The sequence below is a fragment of the Phocoena phocoena genome, chromosome 1 (genome assembly GCF_963924675.1).
Source record: "Phocoena phocoena chromosome 1, mPhoPho1.1, whole genome shotgun sequence".
Classification (NCBI taxonomy): Eukaryota; Metazoa; Chordata; class Mammalia; order Artiodactyla; family Phocoenidae; genus Phocoena; species Phocoena phocoena.
This window is the reverse complement of record NC_089219.1, coordinates 112,415,269-112,437,091: the sequence shown is the minus strand read 5'-3', so window position 1 is coordinate 112,437,091 and position 21,823 is coordinate 112,415,269. Positions and strand designations below refer to the sequence as shown.

Here is a 21,823-nt window from a genome sequence, read left to right as displayed (position 1 = left end):
GAAATATGGGGACCATGGTCTTAGTGAGGGTAGCAGTGGATATTTGCAAGGAGAACCCATCATGGTGCTGGCAAACTGAGCAGCCTTCCGGCAGGGCTCTGCCACACCTCGGGGGTGAAGAAAGATTAAGTGGTTCTCTGTAATTGAGGACCCCCCAGGTTGCCAGGATGCGTGTTGCGACTAGGACAAGAGACCTTTAGTATGTGCTTCTCCCAAGATGATGGCAGGGGCTGGGACCTTCAGAATGAGATGCATAGTGACAGGTATGCATTCATCAAAGCTGGAGAAGGCCGTATGGGCTTTTTGACACCCCAAGAATGATGTAATTGCTGACTGGCCAAGAGCGCTCACATTCCACAAGCAGAGGAGGATGAAAGGTAATCAGGAGCAGATTGTTTATTGGAGAAGGAAATAAAGTGGCTACGTGAGAGGTTTGGAGGTGACTTCCAGGATAGGGATCTAGGCTTTTGGAGAACAGATAAATTTAGAGTTGTTATATCTTCAGAAACAGGGGAGACAGGGTGGGCAGGGATGCCCACCCCGTGAGCGTAAGCCTGGGGGACCCAATACCCAGGTTCTAAGCTTTGCTTCAACACAGGCTAGTGTTTGATAGGGGCCGAGCCAGCCCCACAGTGTCCTCATGTAGAATGAAGGGTGGGGATGAGCTGACCTCCAGGGGTGCCTCCAGGCCTGGTGTCTATATTTTTATTGGTATTTGTCTTGGGGAGGGGCTCACTTATTGAGGACGTTTGCATAGGCACATATGATGCCAAAATCAGAGTGAGGCTTCACAGAGGCATTTGTTTGTTTAGCTTTATTGGGGGCTAAGCACCTGAGAAAGCTGAAGCCAGATCTGTGAAAAAGTCAGAGCCTTTCCAACATAGAGATAGGCTGCCTTGATAGGAAGTGAGTTCCCTGTCCCTGGAGGTAATCAAGCAGAGACTGAATGACTATATGCCAGGAATCTTACAGAGGAGAGTCATGAGCCGTTTAACTAGATGGCTTTTACATTTCCTTTTAACTGTAAGGAGCTCCACTGCTTATGCATATGACTAACTGTTCAACAGAGTCTCCTCAAGGCTATGATGTCAGCCCCAGCCTTCTGCACTTCTTTCTTGTGCCCCCTAGAGCAGCATTTCTCATCCCTGGCCTGCACATTTGCATCGCTGAAATATTTTTTTAAATGTCAGTGTCCAGGCCTCACCTGCAGAGATTTGATTCAATTATTCTGGGGTGGGGGGGTCAAGGTCCCTCAGTTCTAGAATGGCCTGGGCTCTTGGTGCCTGGTGGGCATCCTTCCCACCTGCATACTCCCTGATGGGGTGAGGAGACTCAACCCCCCTCTGGTTTCATTCTGCCTTGGTATAGAGCTCAAAAGTTTGACCCTTCCACATTCATTCACCCAACAAACATTTGTTAAGTGCTTATTTCATGTTGGAAGAGTCCTAGTAGGCCAGCTCTTGGCTACTTTAGGAGCAGCAAGCCCCAAACTGCCTTCAGAAAGACCTCATCATGTGTATTCCTACCTCCTACACTTAGCACAGTGCCTGGCACATGGCAAGTATATAATAAAACATTTTGATTGAATTGCATGGAACCTTTGCCAATGTTGTAAGTGGGGCAGGAAAATAAATTATAAGCAAGCATGCAGTAGAGAATTCATGATATGCCATTTCCCCTCTGCTCAGACCTTGTAAAGGAAATCATCTCCTTAATTGGAATTATGTTTGTGGCCTTAGGGGTGACCCATCTGACTTGATATTTTGGTAGCGTGGTCTCCCAAATGACGATTTTTTCCTCCTTGGGTCATCACACAGCGGGAGGGCCGAGGCCTGGGGAGGATGATTTCTTCTTAATTGGTGTCCTGGTCGTTGTGCTGGTTTCACTAACCATTACCAGGCCACCCTCTACTCAGACCCAAATGCCCTTGTGTTAACTGCATGATGTCCCTCAGCCATCAGGTTCCATCTCCTCTGGGAGTGACAAAGTGGAGGGCCACAGAGAAATGGCCCAGGCCAACTTGACTTTATGAGTTTCATTTTGAGACCATTGGCATCCTTCACTCCACAAGCATTTCCTGCCTGCCCGCCCCATACCAGGCCTGGTCTGGGCTGCACTCGCAACAACGATGCAGACCCCCAGCCCTGACGTCAGGCTGCTGACTGTCTGTCATGCTACTAAGTGACCGGGGTTTAATGGTGACATGACCAGGGCCTCATCAGAGAGTGGGGTGAGATGGGGAGATTAGTCCTGCCCAGGAAGACTGGGCATGGAAGACGATGTTCCGATGACAGGCAGCCCGTGTGTCATGAGACTCTCTGGGTGGAGAGAGCACAGACCTTTGGGTCTAACTTCTGCCTGGGTTGGAATCTGACCTCTACTCTGTCCTTGCTTGGGGATGGTGGGCAAGTGACGGAACTTCCCTGGGCCTCGCATGGGGTTGTTCCGAGGATCTAAATGGTAAGCGCACAGTAGATGTAGGCTGTTATTTTTATCATGTTCCTTTAGCTGTATTTGTGAGTTCAGGAAGGAAGTGTCTACCTGCTTGACACATCTCAAAATTTTGTTCCTTTCCTTCAAATATTCAGCGTTCAACTGATACTTATTGACCTGCTATGTGCCGGACAATATCTGAGGTGCCAGGATGTAGAAGTGGACAAACAAATTTGAAATCCTGCCCTTCTGGGGTTTCCATCTTGGCGGTGAGAGACAGCCCCTGGGACCTGGTAAAGACACCCACACAGAGAGCTCAGGAAGGTGGAAGGTGCCTGGAGCTTGGTCTCTAGTACCCACGATGATGCTCAGCCCTGGTGGTCATTGAGCAGAAGAAGGTCTCATGCCCTCCTTGTCTGCAGAGAGAGCCTGCATCCTTAGCAAACAGCATCTTTGGGGAGAAGGTACTCTCTGAAGCTCCTTTGGCCTTGGGTCAGTCTGTATTCCTCACTTCACATTCAGGATGTAGGGTCAGTTCGGGTTCAGCTGCCTCTCTAGGGTCGCCTCTTCTGGTCCTGGTCATTCAAGGAGCTGCTTGTAGGTCTTTTCTCTCAGCCTGGGCTTCCTGCCCGTTTCTTCCAGGCCCTACTCATCTGCCCTTTGTCTGCCAGGTGGGATTCAGGCTCAGCGGACTGGGGGTGGATGGAGTGGGGGAATCCCTGGCGTTTTGCAAGTACCCAGCACAGGGCCTGGGCATAGTTAAGTGCTCTGTAAATATCTATAGTGTGAATGGATGAGTGAATGAATGTTTGGCCCATTGCAGGATGCCAAAGCTATCTTTCTGAAATGCCTGGGGGAGCATCTTTGTAAATTGTTGCAACCCTAAAATGCTGATATTGGAGGTGCATTCAGCAGCCCCTGACTGAGAACCAGCTGCGTTTACCTGCACTGACATCTGTGCAGCAAGAGAAAGGGCGTTTGGCTACAAGAGAATGTGAGCTTTTTTGTGTGTGAAAAAAGAATGAGTTTTTTCATATGCATTATTTTACTTTATCCTCCAGTATCTGTGAGAGTTGGTCCTGTTACATCTGGCTTGCAGAGAAGGAAACAGAGGCCCAGAGAGGTTAAGTGACAGGTCCAGTGTCACATAGCTAGTGAGCAGCAAAGATATGACTTGAATTCTGACCTTTTGGTTCCAAATCCCATGTTATTTAGAAAGAGACAATGGTAATTTTCTTTGTTAGCTATCTCGTTCTATTTGAGGAGAAGTTGGCATGAGTGAGTTTTGTTGCTGACTATTTCACACTCACAATTTTATCATGTATAGAAATGCCTGAGAAAAGGAGAAAAAAAGAAAGAAATATTGGGAGTGTCCCTATGACCTGTGTATGTGTCATGGCCAGTGTGCGCCCAGTGCCATCGGCCATTAGGCTTCAGGGGCTATTTGGTCCAAGAGTCTCATTTTACTGGGGGTATTGAGGCCTAGAAGAGTGAAGCAGCTTGTCCAAAGCCAGGCATTTACCGTGGAGGAGGCCCAGACCCTCTGGGCCCTCTGATGGCAAGCCCAGGGCCCAGCTCCAGAGACCTCTTGGTTATGAAGCACCCTGGCTTCTTGGAACTTCTCCCTCCTCAGGCCTGTCGGAGATCCAGGTGCCCTTTGAAGCCCCCAGGGTCCACCCTCCCACCCCATTGTGACAGCTTTGCCTGTTTCCCCTGTTTGCAAGTTGGACATCCAAGGACGCAGAGGGTCTGAGTGATTCCATTCTGGACCATGAGTGACCAAAATAGGATTCTGGTAGCTGACTTCTGGTAGGAACCAGGCTGGGCAGTCACTCTGAGAATGCCAGGAAGAGCCAGGGAGGTACTTAAATCAGGCAGCTCAACCTGGGGCCATGAGCCTGAGCTAAGAGATGAGCATGAGGGTGAAAGGTGTGGAGAGTGGACGAGAATGAGAGATTATGAGAAAGAGGCAGGATGAGAGCAGAGGAAGGAGGAAGGCGGGGGCTTGGTGCTGGTGTGAAAGCACCAGGTTGAGGAAAGAAGCTCCGTCTCCGCAGAGAACAGCAATCACGAATGCAGTCTTCCGGGCCAGTGGATAAGGGGCTGGTTTTAATTTGCATAGCGTTAATTAGCAAGAGTGTCTAATTAAGACAACCATTACAGAGCCACAGTACTAAGCTGATGCTGAATGTCAATCAATTTTGGAGCCTCTCCATGAAATTGAAGGAAAAGTTGACCTTATTAAACTGAAAAGATTTCTAAATCAATTATTTCCCAAGTCGAATGCACAAAACATAAATCTTAATTCAGTAGATACAGACTTTAGATGATATTACCTCTTCCCCTTTGGGGGTTCCAGCCAGTGACAAGATCATGAATGGATCACATATGTACACACACGCACGCACGCACACACACACACACACACACACACACTTTGGGGAAGGCACCTGCACATCTCTACCTGGTATTTAACTTCTGTTCAATGCCCCTCTAGGACTCTGCCTGCATGGTTTTCTGTTATTTTCAAATGTTCCAAACAATATAATACATTTAGAACTTCAAAGTCTCTGGAAAATCTACCATAATCATTACAATTCTGGCTTGTCTTTGGAAGCTACAGGGCGGCCGGGAGAGCAATTTATATGGCTGGCTCAGAAGCTGGGAACACACTCCATCACAGTCTGCACAGCCTCGGGGGAGGAAGGGCTAGAGCAGTTCTGAGAAACCTCACTGAAGAAATTGGAGGCTGGAAAGGCCTGACCAGCCAGGCAGGTGGGGTGTTGGTGCACAGGCAGGGCACAGAACCTGGAAGTAGATGGTCTGGAGTAAATCCTGGCTTCTTCAATCCTGACTTGGCCATTTGTTGGCCATGTCCTTGGACAAATTAGGTAACTTCTTGGCGCCTCAGTTTCCCCCACTGTAAGAGTGGGTTGACGATGTCCACCTTGCATGGTAGGCCCCTACAGTAGTGCTTTATAACGGGTTGTTGTCGTCAACAAGTCACAGATCTGTGAAGGGCTGGCTCATGGCTTGGAGCAGAACAGGACCACGTGGATAGGGGCATCTTGCAGGAATGTGGTGCACCCTCCTTCCCTGCTAGGAATCCCCTCTACAGCACCCCTGATGGCTGTAGCCAGCCTCTACTAAGATGACAGGAACTCACTATCTCACACGGGAGCCTAGTTCATTTTGAAGGCAGGGGGGAAGCGTGGTATATAGAAAAATCTGATATATAGCTAAAGTCTGAGCTAGCTGTATGACCTTGGAAAAGTCACTTTGTCTCTATGACCCTCAGTTTTGTTTTGTTTTGTTTTGTTTTTTGATCAGTAAAATGGAGACATCATGACCTCATCTGTAGGGTGAGAATGCGAAGTAATCTGTATAGAAGGCATAATCTGGGACCTGGTATGTAGTCAGTACTTAATAAATGTTAGGTAAAAATAAAAGTACTATTATTAAGTAGTTTCAAGAAGCACTTATTAAGCACCTGTTGTACTCAGATCATCAGAGGTAATACAACTGAGTACCCTGGCACTTGATAGAATGACACTATATATTTGCAGTCTTTTTTTACATTAAAAAAGTAAAAAATTAAAAAATAATTGGAAATATACCATATTTACAGTTTTGGGGTCTGGGTTTTTGACTTGATATTATATCATGATCCTTTCCTGATATCTTCAAGTATTCTCTGCAGAAATGGCTTTAAGTAGCAACATAGTGTTCCATCACTGGCTGTTCTCCAATTTACTTACCCACTCTAGTATTTTGGGACATTTAGGAATAAATGGCTTTAAAAAAACAACTCTCATCTGTTGGGATATAATTCTTAAGCATTCCTGTGCATTAAGGATATTACTCTCTTGAAAAATTCTGAGTTGCAGGAGAGGAGTGTTGACCAGTTGACCGCAGGACTCCCTTCCAGCCCTATGAGTCCCTTTGGCCCTTGGATAGCAGTGAGTGGGGGCTGAGCAGGTGTGTGTACATACACACATGTGGTGTATGGCAGCTAATTAGCCAGCCCTGAGTTGCTGCCATCACCCAAAGAACCATATCAATTTCAAGCTTCACTGGAGTTCAGACAGAAAAGAAAAGATGATAATTCAACATTTTAACAAATAGAAAACATTTCTAATCCAGCCAGACTTCTTTGACGTATTTTCCTGCTATTAAAAATGGTTGATGGTTTAATTTTTATTGACATGTGATTGGTAGAGAATGCAAGGAAATCTGTGAAGTAATGAGCATTCCCACTGATCCAGTGCGCACTCATCTCCCTATGGGGCTGGGACTGGCCGACGAGATTTCAGTGTCCAAAATGAAGAAGCAGGTGGAGTTGACTCTTATATAAAGGCTTTGAGTTTTAGAACAAAAGGAAGAAGCTCAAAGGAGAGGAGACAGCTTCTGGCCCCTTTCCCTTCACCTCTTCCTCTAAACATGATGGAAATAGACTTGGATTCTGATTTCAGTTACTTTCTGCCAAAAGAAACAAATTAAAGTTTGAAATGTGCAGCCGATCCCAAATCCTTCCCTGGGGAGGCATGATGCTCCCCAGATGTCAGACCCCTCTGAGAAGAAAGTTATGGTCATTTCTGGCTCAAAAACACCATGATCTGTCCCCAGTTGATTCCTATAGGGAGGTAGTCTTGTCCTAAAAGTCTGAGTGTCCCTGAATTCACCACCTGCTCTCTTCAGCCCCAGTAGGTCTTGCGCTTTGGGTGGTGTTTCAGGCATCCAATAGTGCTTTCGAAGAGTGGAACCTTCCTGAGGGCTGGAACTGTGTTCTGTTTTCCTTTGGGCCCTTAACTGGAGCAGCAGAATACCCCGCAAGGCACCACTGTGCGTGTGCACTGAGTAAATGATTGCAGGCTGCTCTTCATTAAGCGTAGAACATGCAAGAGGCTCAATGAAAAGTGGATTGTGCTTAGACTGTTGTCTCTGGGCAGGGCAGAATGGAGAATTTTCCCCACAGCTGGATGATCCTGTACAGTGTAGAAAGCTGGGGTTTGTGTATAAGCCAGATTGCAAACTTGTGGTGGGCAGGGGCCCTCTATAAATAGCCTGCAGTATCTAGCACACTGTTGGACATCTAGCAGGTGCTCAAGAAATGAGAAGTTGTTGAAATCGTCATGAAAGAAAGAAAGAATGAATGAGCTCCTTCATTAGTTCTCCCTTGGGTCCCCAGCACTAGCTTGTGTCTGGCACAGAGTGGGCCCCAAAACTATACCAAATAAATGAATGGTAGGTTGGCAGACACCAGGGAGAGCTGCTTTCTTTCCATCTCAGCCTGCAGAGGGTGGTTGAGAACAGGGACTTGGGCATCTGGGAGTCCTGGGTTTAAGTCCAAGCCCTCCACTGACTCTAAGTGGCTGCCATATTGGACACCCCCCCACCCCAACGCTGGAGATCTCAGCCACCTCTCCCTCTGTCTCTGAAAGCTTGCTTTCTTGGACCGTGATGTCTCCCTCCCTAGCTCTGTTGTAGGTTTCATGTGGTGATTAATCATATCTCACCTTCGAAACACCTTCCATTATCGTCTTATGTAGTCATTTGGGTCTGTGTAAATGGGCACTTCTCACATTTTTACTGTTTCCCATTGAGAGTGGGCCTGAGGGGTGCGGGCAGTGCTCTGGGCTGGGAGTCAGGCTGAGAGTCAGAGGTCTTGGCTTTGAACTCTGGCATGAGCCACTCACCTCTCTGAGCCTCTGCCTGTAATATCTATAAAGCTGGGCCAGAGGCCAAGGGCTGTCTCAAGGATGGATGAGAACAAGATGTGAAACCACCTTGTAAACTGTGAGGTGCTTTGCAGACATCAGGCATGTTATGATTCTGGAGCATGGGGGCTGTTTCTCATGTGGCGTGCCTCTCTCAGGATGCGTGAGGCCACAACACAGTGCTTGGAAGTACTGCCTGGCTTTCTGCTACCTTTGCTCAGGGCTGTGTTCCTGCCTTCCTTTGGGACTGGGAGCTGCCTCTACTCCCTGGCTTCCAAATGCCCAGGAGGCACCAGCCCGGTAGAGGAGGTGAGGTAGATGATAGTAGCCAGCCCTCACAGGGCCTGGCACTGGGCTAGGCACTTTACATAGACAAATGCCTTTCTCCTTCACAGCAGCCCTGAGATGTAGGTACTGATGTTGTCCCCATCTGATGTCTGAGGCAACTGAGCACAGAGAGATGGAGTGAGCAGCCTGAGGTTACGTGGCTGGTAAGCGGCTACGTCAGGGTTTGGATTCTGTTGGCTGGTCCCAGAGCTCTTGCTGCTAACCACGTGGGTCCCCTAAGCTGCCCTGGGGCTGGAGGACTGCAGTGAAGGCAAGTGGCCCACCCTGTTTCCCCCAGCCTCAGCTGGAGGGACCCTCAGGGCCCTTCTCCTGCCCAGGACCCCTCTCTGCTCCTGTGCTCGGCCCCCTTCTCTTTCCAGTAGCTCCTCTGCCACCCTCGCTTCCCTCCCCGCCCTTGGCCCTAAAACGGGAGATGAGAGCTGCTGCCAGGACATTCTCATTCATTCCTGAAAGAACTCTGCATTGTCAGAGGTGGAAGGGACCTGGGAATCCTCTGGTTCAGGTTTGTTAAGAGAAAAGAGAGGCTCAAGCTGGCACAGTATTGATGCCCAAACCATGTAACAGCAGCATCGAAAAGAATTATGTTCATGTGACTTCTGAGCATGGAGGCAAATATTCTAAACAGCACATCAGCAAACTGAATCTAGGCATGTATAACAAACAGAATACATCACGCCCAAGCAGGGTTCATCGCAGGAATGCAAATATGATTTAACCCTAGAAAACAGAGGCTCAGAGGGCAGCTGCTGGGACGGAGCCGGCCCAGGGCCCAGCTCAAGGTACTTTCAGGGCTCAGACTACCTTTGTGCTGTATCCCGCTCCCAGGAGGCGCTGGTGACAGTCTTTCCTTTGCCCTCACTGCCCCTCACCCCCACCCCTTAACACAGCCTCAGAGTAAAATGAGATGCTCCATCCCGGATTTCCCTAATCCTCTCTTTCCCTTTCTCCTGCAGGATTCCATGTTTTCATTGGCCCTGAAATGCCTTATCAGTCTGTCCACCATCATCCTTTTGGGTTTGATCATCGCCTATCACACACGTGAAGTCCAGGTAGGTGCCCTCGCCCACACCCCTTCATGCAGGGGCTATTCCTTTGCTCCAGGCTGAGCCCGTCCCCCCTCCCAAACCTACCCTTTCAGTAGCTACTTGGGTGATTTCAGCAAAATGTATCTGAGATTGTGGATCTTCTCTTTTGGTTTGGACCCTCGTGGGAGAGGGAATTGTGAGGCTGCCCTGTGGCTTTAGAACAACTGTGACATTATCTTCAAGTGGGGATCCCAGAGGCAAACACGACTTCATGATTTGGGGGGCAGTCCTGCTTAGAATTTTCATTTTGCATCATTCTACTGTGAGACTTGCTTTGCCCTTTCTATCTCTTGCTGAATCCTTTCTGAACTTGAGCCACTGAGTCCCCCAAGTGAAACAGACCTGCCTGCTGTGCCCCTGCATACACACACACACACACACACACACACACACACGCACACACACACACACACTGCACCAGATACCACCGGGAATCTGTATTTCTGACTGGTGTAGACTTTACTCCCACTGGACTCTACCAGGGAGGAGACATTTTCTAGAAAGAATAGAATCTGCTGTAGTTGAAGGGGCCTCTGTTTCTTGCTGTCCAGGAGTCACTTGGCACCCAGAGAGGTATTGGCTTAACCTCTGGGGTGCACTCCAGTTTGGCCGATGTAGGGAGGAGGGTTCGACCTGGGCTGGGAAGGGCAGGCAGGAGTGAGCATATCTGTAGCATCTTCTCATGACAATAGGTCTCCCTCTCACTGGGCCCTTCAGGCTGACCTGCTCTGCTGGGGCCCTGGGTAGTTCTAAAGTATCCAGATGTTTTTTCTCACATGCATACGCATCTAAATATAACTCCTGTCATTTGGCTGGAGGAGCACAGATAGATCCACATCTGGGCAGCAGGCAAGAAATTGACAAAGACCAGAACTCAGAGTCAGAAAAGCTGGGGCCGAGCCTCGCCCATGACCTCTTCTTACAGCGTGTCTCTGGCCAGCCCTGAGACCTTTCTGGACTGGAACATGTGAACTTTTGCTCGTCTGGAACATGGGGGGTTTTATTCTGCCATTTATGGGTCGTTGTGAGGATGAATGGGGAGTGTATGAGAGAGCTCTGTAAACTGTAAAACACTTCAAATCTCATCGCTTTTGTCACTCAGCGTTTCTGGGCTGACCGGCTGCACAGGCAGAGATGGGCCAGTGTCTCCTGCTCCTGGAGGGGCTCTGCTTTGCCTCTGGGTGTCAGGGACCTCTGTGGCTGGCCTGGGCGTGGGAGCCCTGGCTCCAGGCCACCTTACCTCCACTCTGTTGATAACCAGAGGACACTAATCTAGAAGGTGGGGACTCTTTAATCTCTGGGGGGGTCACAGGTGTGGGGAGGCTGAGAGTCCCAGAAACCACCAAGCAGCTTCCTTTGTGGGGTCTGACCTGGGCAACGCATGTGGGCTTTAACCCAGACCGTGGTCCAGTCAACCCCAGAAAGGAGCCAGGAGTACAGGCAGGAGGAACGGGCCAGGATCAGAGACAGGACCATGAGTCACAGTCGGGGCTCCAGGCTGGGTTCACCCCACCCCAAACCAGCTGTGGGACCCATGTATCTCCTCAACTTCTCTGAGCCCCTGAACCCTCATCTAGAGGGCGTCTATACTACTGTGTATCACCTTGACCTGTGCAGAGGGGTTGCACAGGCCAGAGAAAAAGGCAGAGTCATGAACTCATCTGTGATCCAGGCTTGAGGGAGGGGAGAGGAGCTGATCTCAGCCTCACACCCGCACGATGGTTCCACTCAACCTGACTGCTGCTGCTTTCCACTCCAGGCACTGGGATGGGAAGAGCCAAGCATCCCTCCCTCTGATTCTCTTGGGGTCCTGCCCCACCTCCCTCTAGGGCTTGCAGCCTTGGCTCTCAGACCTGACCCCACCCAAGTGCAGTTGTGACCTCAGTTCTGGCCTGGTGGCAGGGCCGCGATGCTGATAGGCCGGCACCTCCCTGGGCACACTTTGTCCGTCCTCAGCTCGTAGCCAGTCTCTGCTTCACCCTAATTATGGGCAGCAGAGGACGCTTTTCAGTCACTTGTCTTGGCCTGACACTCACAGTTTGGAGAAACAAAGTGAAGTCAGTGGCATTAAATCCTGGCTCAGACACTTCAGCCTGAATGACCTTGAGCCAATAACAACTTCTCTGGGCCGCATCGGTTTCCGCATCTGAAGGATGGCAGTCATATCACCCAACTCATAAGCAGGGGGGTAACAGTTGACAGTGCAGAGTGGGCCTTTATGAAATGGAAGCTGGTCTCTTTCCTATGACCTCTGTCCCACTGCTTCCAGCTGGACCTCGTCCATGTACAAGCTGTGCCCACCAGATGGTCACTGTCACAACTGCCCGGTACTGGCGGGTGGTTGGACTTCCTCCCTGCTCTGGCCCGGCCCTTCCTGCACTCTCAGCTCCCGCCGCCCAGCCCCTTATCCTCCCTGGCCCGCTGTCACGTGGGGAGTCACCAGAACCTGGCTCCCTCTGTGCCTCTTACCTGTCCAGTGAAGTTCTTTCTTCTGGAAAAGTCTAGTGGGACCTTCTCCTGCCAGAGGGAAATGGGAACGGTTTGGGCCCAGACAGTCAGCAGGACCCTTGTATGCACTCACCTGACCATATTGTGATTTTCTGTCCTGTATCCTTTTCCTCACCCTCAGGGACAATGATGCTGTTAATCTTTTTTTTTTTTTTTTGCGGTACGCGGGCCTCTCACTGTCGTGGCCTCTCCCGCCGCGGAGCACAGGCTCTGGACGCGTAGGCTCAGCGGCCATGGCTCATGGGCCCAGTCGCCCTGCGGCATTTGGGATCCTCCCGGATCGGGGCACGAACCCGTGTCCCCTGCATCGGCAGGCGGACTCTCAACCACTGCGCCACCAGGGAAACCTGCTGTTAATCTTTGTATTTCCAGGGACCCACGGTGTCTGACAGAGAGCAGGTGTCTGCAGGACATATTTTGAATGAAAGAGTGCTGGATTCAAGCTATCTGGTTTCCAAAACCTTTTAGACCATGACTCAGCTCTGTGGTCTTGGGCCTCAAGTTTCCACATCTGTTCATTGGGGATCCTAAGCACCCATCCCACCCCCCTCCCCTCCCGATTCTGTAATTCTCTGATTGAGGTTGGTGCCCGCCGGCTGGGGGACCTGCTTCCTGAGAGTGGTGGGAGGGTTATCCCAAGCGTGATTGCCGGTGCTTATCCAGAGGGGACGCTTGGAAAGCCTCTTCAGTAGGGAAAGGCCAGCTGCTGCTTATCTGTTGGGAAGTAGGGCAGGGTGAGCATATGGCTCCTCTCCTCCGTGGGGTGAAGTCAGGGGCCTGTGTTAAGGATATGCTTGTCACTTCCTCATCAACACCAGTTACTGGTCACTTGGCTAAATTTTAGCAGGAACCAGATGACCGTGTTTCCCCCTCCCCCCAGCCCTGCCCCAGTCGCTCACATCCAGGCCCCTGGCCCTGGCCCTGGCCCAGCACACACAGGAGGCTAGGCGTACCTTCTAGAATAGTGTTCGTATTTGTTATTAGTTTGGACAACTTGTGTTTTTGAGAAAGAAGACTCTGAAACATTATTGGGAACCTCTCAACCAAACTCTGGCTTCAAGTCATGCACCTGAGGCTCGGTAGGTCCTCAGAGGTGACAGGAGGGGGGTGCACCCCTCACCAGTGCAGGAGGCCCCTCCAGCCTCTCTGGGCCGGCCTGTCACCGGGACTCACTGCCTCTTGAGGGAGGCTCTCCCTGGCTGGGCAGTGTGAGTTCTAGAAATGGGCCTCTCTGAAAACTCCACCCAGCCCGCCTCTCTTCTGGAGTAGGGAAAAGAGGTGCCTGTGTTTCCCACGAGGCAGCCCCTGTCGTCTGAGGATGGCTGCCCCGTGTCTCCTTGGTCTCCTCTTCTCTTGGCATCTTGGAGCACGGAGCCTTCAAAGTCCCGGGCAGCTGTTCTCCTCAGGCTAGCGTGTCTTGGAAAGAAATGAAAAGCAAAATGCATTGGTTGTTGTGTTATTTATCAAAACTTTGAAAACTGCACTCTCCCTTGGAGAGTCCATTTGTTCCTGTGGTTTGGTGATCACAGATCACCAGTGCAAACCTCCTCTCCCCAGGCTGCAGACTCACGTTTTAGGGGCCATCAGCACACCCCTAGCTCAACATGTAACTCCCTCCCTCCCTTCCTCTCTCCCTTCCTTCCTTCCTTCCTCTTTCTGTCTCCCTTTGTTTCTTCTCTTTTCTCTCTCTCTGTTTCTTTTCTTTCTTTCTATTGAAGTATAGTTGATTTACAACGTTGTATTAGTTTTAGGTGTACAGCAAAGTGATTCAGTTATATATATATTCTTTTTTAGATTCTTTTCCATTATGGTTTATTACAGGATATTGAATATATTTCCCTGTATAGCTATAAAGTAGGCCCTTACAGTTTATATAGTTTATATGTAGTGGTGTATATCTGTTAATCTCAAACTCCTAATTTAGTCCCCCTTTGGTAACCATAAGTTTGTTTTCTATATCTGCGAGTCTGTTTCTGTTTTGTAAATATGTTCATTTGTATCATATTTTAGATTCCACATATAAGTGATATATGATATTTGCCTCTCTCTGACTTACTTCACTTAGTATGGTAATCTCTAGGGCCATCCATGTTGCCGCAAATGGCATTATTTCATTCTTTTTTATGGCTGACTAGTATTCCATTGTGTGTCTATATAATATCTTCTTTATCCATTCATCTGTTGATGGACACTTAGGTTGCTTCCATGTTTTGGCTATTGTAAATAGTGCCACTGTGAACATTGGGGTGCATGTATCTTTTTGAATTAGAGTTTTCATCTTTTCTGGATATATGCCCAGGAGTGGAATTTCTGGATCATATGGCAACTCTACTTTTAGTTTTTTAAGGAAGCTTCATTCTGTTTTCTGTAGTGGCTGCACCAATTTACATTCCCACCAACAGTGTGGGAGGGTTCCCTTTTCTCCACACCTTCTCCAGCATGTATTATATGTAGACTTTTTGATGATGGCCATTCTGACCAGTGAGACACTGAACACTTTATTGCTCCCCAAATATCCTCCCTCCTCTACCCTTCTTACCCATCTAGTGCATTCATTCATTCATTGTGTACTTAACGAGGGTCTACTCTGTGCAGAGCCTGGGACAGGGGCCCAGTACTCTGTGCTGGAAACCCTGAAATCACTTTTGCTTCTCCAAGGGGTTGCCAGTGTTGAGTGAATCCATGGCTCTAATGTCTTTAGTGCCATCCTGGAAGGCAGGACAGAAGGAGGCTGAGAACACAGATTTTAGAGTAGCCCAGCTTGGGTTCAAAGCATGTTCTTTGTCACATTGTAGTATGTATGGTAGCCTTTAGCAAGTTACTGAATGCCTCTTAGTCTATCTCCTTTCTGCAAAATGGGCCTAGTAATAGTACCCACCACAGCGTTGTTGTCCAGATCAAATTAGATAATACGTGCGAGACACCTCAGCTTCAATGAGGACGTGTTTGCCGGGCTGACGGCATGGAAAGGATATCCCAGGCAGAAGTCTCAAAAGGAACAGAGGCCCTGAGATGAGAAACTGCAGAGTGCATTCAGAACGCCTCCAGGACAAGGTCCTGGGCAGTGGGGCCGGTCTACTCTGGAGCACGGCAGGACCAGCAGGAACTCATCTGCCTTGCTGAAGAGTTTTGGAACTGTCCTGTGGGCAGCAGGGAGAACCATGGAAGGAGTTCAAGCAGGGGAGAGAGATGATCAGATCTGCATTTTAGCTGCAGCATGGCAAATGTTGCAAGGGCCAATTTCAGAGGCAGGAAGACTAATTGGAAGCATGTTTCCACGGTCGAGATGAGGGATGGTGACACCCTGAATCAGGGTAAGACAAGAGCCAGGACAGGGGAGACTGTGCATAAGAGATGTTGAACAAGTGGAATTGACCAGACTTGGTCAGTTATTAGGTTGGAGGTACTGTCTGTGGGGAAAGGAGGGGCCCAGCAGTTGCTTGGCTAACTCAGTGGCTGGGAGTGCCATTCATTACAGTTGAAACCGCAGAAGGAGGCTGAGGTGGGGAATGATGACCAGGTTAGTTTTGGAAGTTGAGGTTTAGGGGCTGGGCATCCAGCCACCTCCAGGATGGTGATGCAGAGGATAGGCCTAGATGAGCAGGGAGCAGTGGGATGAAAGGAGGCATGGGACAGGTCCCCAGAGGGACATCAGAGGACATCAGACTTCTCCCAGAGGGAGAAGTCAGGGAGGTCAGAGGAGACCCCAGAGGGAGGGAGTCACAAAGCCGGGACAGAGAAGGAAGTGTCGGTTATGCCACAGGGGGGTCGAGGAGTTGGGAACCCCACTGGTCCTTTGCACCAGGCTGTGGGAAGGTCATTGTGTCCTTCCTCAGCACAGTCACTGGGAGTGACAGTCACAGGGCAGTGGAAGGGGAAGGGAGGACCGAGTAGGAGGTGAGGAACATGGAGACACTGAATACTGGCCAGTCTTCTAAGAAGTTTGGCTGTGAATCGAGGGAAGGCAGAGCGGCAGCTGGAGAGGACACAGTGCTGAGGGAGGGATGTTGGTCTGCTTGTGTAGCCTGGAGAGACTGCATATGTCTCGCAGCTGTCAGGAAGAAGCCAATTGAGAGCGAGAGGAAATAACCAGGGGCCAGGTTCTTGTCCAGGAGCACACAGGAGGGGAAGGGATCAAGTGCCCCAGGGAGGAAGTGCCCTGGCTCAGAGCCTGGGGGACATGATGGGGGGATGGGGAGGGGGAGCGAGCCTTGGTGTCCTTAATGAAGCTACAGGGGCAGGAAGCTGCAGGACTGTGACTGGCACACAGCATGGCTCAATTAATGTTTGTCTAATTAAAATGGAGGGACTGCTGTGAAGCTAGGATAGGACATAGGCAGTGGCAGATTTCCCATCATCCAGTGTGTGGATGGGAACTTACAGATCATTAATTTCAGTCTGTGGTTATTGGCCATATTCAAAGTAGAAAGCATCAATCAGATCAAGATCTGGTGTGGGCCTCCAGAGGCTTCTAGTCCACTTCAAATCTGACAGAAATATAACTATAGTGACAAAATATAGGTCTTCAACCTCATGAATTTGAAACGTAGGAGACCAATAAAAGGGGAGACTTTTAAGTTATTAGATGTGTAAAAGTGGATATTTTTATTAAATAGCAATAGAGTTCTCAGCTGACAGGGAAATTACTTCAAATTGTAGGACATAAATTCTATTCAAGAGACAGCTCACATTGCAAAAAGGCTCACATGCTATGGCACGATGGTCCCATAGGTTGGAGCATCCTCCTGGGTATGTATAACCTGCTGTCACAGGAACAGGGGCATCTGGAATGCAGGAGGTGTCACTGGTCCAGATGCCTTGGGAGCCCACTGCGAAATGAGTCAGGGGTGTCTTCCCATCAGGGAGTGGACTCGATGGTTCAGGCTGAGCCTTGCTCTGTGCTCTCACTTTCCCTTCTCCCTATAGAAGAAAGTGGGCTCAAGCCATATCCTGAACTTACCTGTAAGGTAAGGACTACTATGTGTCAGGCATTGAGAATCCAGAAATAATTCAGACCCAGTCCCTACCTTTGGAAGCTGCTTGTCCTAGACCTTGATCCACTGTGACCCAGGCTGATAAGCCCCAAGGTATGAGGTGTGTGTGAAATACCGTGTGGCCACAGTGGGCCAGGCGACTCTCATGGAGAGAAGAGGCCCTAACCAAGCCATGTATTCACTGGGAGCAGAGGCCTTGTGTATGTTTGGGATGAAACTGGCCTGGAGCATTTCAGGGGCATGAGAGAGAAGAGAAGGGAAGGTGTGTCTGTCCTCCAGGGGAGATGGCAGCTGCCTCACCCTGGTGGGGCTGGGATCTCTGTCCTTGCAGGCCCCCGATAGATATTTCCTAAGGTTGTCCCTGGCTGGTTGGCTGATGGATTTGAATCGCCTTCACTGGGCTCACAGATGGGGCCAGTGGCCAAGGGACTCCTTTAGAGTTGAGCAGATTGGGGACCCCTGAGATCCCAAGACTTCCAGATGGCCCTCTCAGCCTGCTAGGTCTGAGGACATGAGCTCCTTAACCCAGGTGATCTGCACAGAGAGGAGGAGGGAACTCTGGGCCCCCAGGGTGGCTCCAGGACCACAGGGCTTGACAGGAAAATTTTGGATGGTGGCCTCCTCTGCTGAGCTCACGGCCATCTCCTACTCCACGCTAATGAACACTCCCTACACAGATGGCAGCACATGAGGGAAATTGGAAATGGGGGGTGTGTCCAGGGGACAGGGCCTGGCTAGGCCACCGTGCATCAGCTGAGGACGCCACCTGCCCTCCCACCAGCCCACCTGCACCTGTACAGCTGGAGAGAAAGGAGGAAAGAGGGGATGAGTAGCTGCTCAGTCCAAAGGCCATGAGTCCTTGTCAGACTACCCTCCAAAGACAGAAAGCTGAGAGGATGACGCGTTAGCAGCCACGTCGGTGACGACGGTGTCACTTCATCTTGTCTAGTGCTTTGTAGTTTTGGGAGTGTTTTCACATGTCTTGTCAGACCTCTTGCCTGCCTGACTTCACCTCTTTGACTTTTAGGGTTCAGCACAGATGCTTCCTCCTCTAGGAGCCCTTCTGGCTGCCCCCACTCCCAGGGCAGGTCTCCCCTTCTAGGAGTTGGCTGGACATGGGCTCTGACACTGTATCTCACCTGCACCCGCTCCGGCCGGATGTCCATGGTGGTGGAGGCTGACTTGGGTTCACTGCTCTGTCCCACAGCCAAGAGCACCCAGCACATAGCAGGGATTCAATAAGTGTTACCAGATGAATGAACAACAAGCCTGAGGGACAGACAGGCCGATTTATTCCCCTTGCTCCATAGAAGAGAAAACTGAGTCTCTGTAAGACTGAGAGACTGGCCTGAAGTCCACAGCTCTGGCTTGTGCATCGTGAGGGGTCAAGGGTCTCAGCGGGCTGCCCCCTGTGAGCTGGGCTGGCCATGCCCTCTGTGACCCTCCCCACCATCCTCTCATCTCCTCTTGTCCCAGGCCTCAGTCCCAGAGCCTCTTCACTCTCAGATCTGTGGCTGGCCATGGATTGCCATGGTTACCACGTCAGCCCTGGCAGTCTCCGTGTGACATTTTGGTTTTATTTGCTAAATATTTGAACACTTGGCTTTAACCCTTTCTGCCCCAGAGAGGGCTTTCCTGCCACGTTGACCCTTCCCTAGGGGCGATGGCCTCCCGCTGCTTTCTCCGGGCCCCAGAGCCCACGGGGCTGGCGTGCCTGGGGGAGCAGCAAGGCTGTTTCTCAGCTGCCTGTGTTGACTTTCTGTTTTGTCAGTTGGAAATGTCATCCTGTGTCATGCTTCTTGACAGGGCATGTGCTGTGTCTGTTAACAGGTGTGAAAACTGTTGCCCTGGGCATGTTAAGACTTGCCCCAGCCGGGAGGGCCGGTCCCAGACTTCCGGAGTCAGCTGCCTGCGGCTCCATTGACTTCCGGGCAATTGCCTCTTGCCAAGTCCTCCAGAAGCTTCCTCAGCTCCAGGACTCCAGGATGTCAGGGGTGTGCTCTGCCCTGAACCCTGGCAGTGGGACAGAGGGGAAACTGGTTTCGGGAGGAATCAGTGTTTGTAAATGGGGAGGTGGTGTCACCTCCCTTCCCACTCCTCCTCCCCTGCTGGTGCCGGATGAGGTGGCGCTGGAAGGCTGAATCCATCAAGCTGTGTGTTACCTTGGAAACCACACACCGTCCGCACCTTGGGAAGTGAGGCGGGGCTCAGCAAGCTTCTCAGGAAGCTTCTGCTGTAATTCAGGGATACAAGAGATCACTGTCCAACATGGGCAGCTAAGTGAATGACAGTGTTGAGAAAAACAGCCCGAGAGCCTGCCCCGTTCAAAAGCGCTTCCTCCTAGCAAGACTCTGCCCCCTTTACAAGGTATGAGGGACCTGTGGCCTGGTCTGTCTGGGGTACCAATCACCGTGCGAGCTTGGATGAGCTACTTCTCTCTCAACCCGAGTTTTGTCATCTGTAAAGTGGGCAGATTGGATCAGATGATCTCTGGGGCCTCTGACTGTATCCAGGATTCCATGCCTGAAGGATGCTCAGTGACAATGAGACAACAATGTAAGGAGAGTAGCTATGAATGGTTTTTGATAACAAGAACTGATACAGTATGCATTCAGGAGACCCTCGTGCGGGACTGTCCCAGCAAACTGTCCCTTCTCCTAACTGCCTTGCTTCTCTGCCCAGAAAGGGAGCTGGCTGTCCCCTTAATATAGCCTTGAACTTGAAATAGCAAACAATCGAAAGAACAGTTCTTTGGCTCCAACATCCTAAAGTTTAAAGGTGACTCCTCTTAAGTCTCTTACAAATATAATCTGGTCAGACATCGTAAAGCTTTTAGGATAATTAAAGTCAGTGACCGTGTTCCCTTCCTCAGTGCTCAGTTCCAGCTTCCTTCCATGAATACAAACTCCCATTTCTTCAGAGTCACTGGGGAGCGAGTGTTCATCTTAATTCTGTTTCCCTGAGAGTGCCGATGTGTACTGTCTGTGACTTTTTCAGAGTTAATTCACTCTATTATGTATTGGTGTTGTTACTATTTTCAAGTGATGATCTCTTCTGTTTTCCATCAGGGATGGGCATCAGATCCCCTGTGCAATGTCTGGGCCCCGCAGGCTAGTGAACCCCACTGCCTGGGGATGTGTGTTTGGAAAGCACCACAGGGTTCCCAGGCTTCCTGCTGATTAAGAAACATCGTGCTCAGTTATAAGCTCCGCAAGGGCCATGCTTTCTCTTAATCGTCTGTGTGGCTGTCCCTGCAGTGCCAATAAAGGGGATTGTACGTAGTGGGAGTGTGATGATTCTAAATCTGGGCTAAAGATAATTGACTCTCTGAGGATTTGGGAAATTGGAAGGCATGGTAGAATTTTTAGTGTTTGGAGACTTCCTTACCATTTTCATTGCATTTATAAGACCAAGAAAATTCTGATAATTCTAGTCTCTGTTCAGCAGGAAGCTGAAGTCGCGTCTTTTTGCTTTTAAGAGAAAAGATGCAAAATCACCACTGCTCAAATTCTCCCAAACCCAGTAATTGGAAAAGAGATGAACTGTGCTGAGGTTATCTCTGAATTAAAGAATTCAATACAATTCAATCCAGCAGAATTCCATTTCCTCTGAACATATCACCAATACAAACCTGGTGGGTGGGTGGGAGGGACCCTGGGCTTGTGGTCTGTAGACCTGGGGCCAAGTTGTGACTTTGCCATCAAAAATTTTTTAAAATTATTGTAAATGTACATCATGTAAAATTTTACCGTTTTAACCATTTTTACGCGTACAGTTCAGTGGTTAAGTCCATCTGTGTTGTTGTGCCACCATCACCTCCATCCGTCTCCAGAGCTGACTTTGTCATTTTTATGTAACCTTCAGTCACCTGATGGCTCGTGGGTGTGGGTGCCCCTCTGAGTATGGTGGACTTTTTCCATACACCGCCCCCTACCAGCATCCCCCGAATTTGCCTTCACCCTGTCCCGACATCCTCATATCACAGGCCCAGGTTCTGATTCCAAGTTTAGATCTGGAAAAAGGTTTGTAACTCCACAAATGATAATAATGACAGGCTCTATTTTTGATCTCATATGTGCCGGGAATTGTGCCCTTTATGATCTCAATGAATCCTCATGTCAGTCCTGTGAGGTGAATTCTGTTACTATCCCTGTTTTATAGATAAGACAACTGAGGCCTAAGAAGGTAAGCGATGTGGCCAAGGTCATGTGCCTGGTGCGAGGCAGAGCTGGACTCAAGTGGGCTGTCTCCAAGCCTGTTAGGCTTCACTTGGGGGGAGAGCTCCATCCTTGGTCTGTCTCTCCTGCCCCTAGTTCCTGCAGTACCAGAAGGCAGCTTGGAATTTGGGCTCAGCCATGGGGACTCCCCTCCAAAACAGGGCAAGGGCTCACATGACGAAGCCAAGGGCAGAACAGCAATCCAGTAGCACCCGGGGCCCTCAGCCCCAGCGGCACCTCCAGGAGGGACCTCCAGCCTCTGTTCTGCCCTGGGGTGGCTCCTCTGCCTGTTAGAAATTGCTTCCTTATCCTGGTTTCCCTCTTGTCTTCCTCTTGGGTCCCGGGCCTACCCCAAGGATGAGGTCCAGCACCCTCAGGGAGCTGGGAGCTTGCCAACCCCAGGCAGCACTCCCAGCCATCAGACCTGGATGATGCTTTGGTTTCCCTGCCTCCCCTCCCGATTCCTGCTTGGCTAGAGCCTTCTTCGAAGCCCTGGCTGCCTGGCTGGGCCCCATACTGCT

General features: G+C 50.0%; 1 protein-coding gene across 2 annotated transcripts in view; it reads left to right on the top strand.

The window, feature by feature from the left end:
* KCNN3 (potassium calcium-activated channel subfamily N member 3) overlaps positions 1-21,823 on the top strand; it is a 173,057-nt gene that overhangs the window by 41,642 nt on the left and 109,592 nt on the right. For both annotated transcript variants that reach the window (XM_065872302.1, XM_065872292.1), the window contains exon 2: positions 9,452-9,547. In XM_065872302.1, coding sequence (XP_065728374.1) covers positions 9,452-9,547 — 96 coding nt within the window. The remainder of the gene's footprint in view (positions 1-9,451; positions 9,548-21,823) is intronic.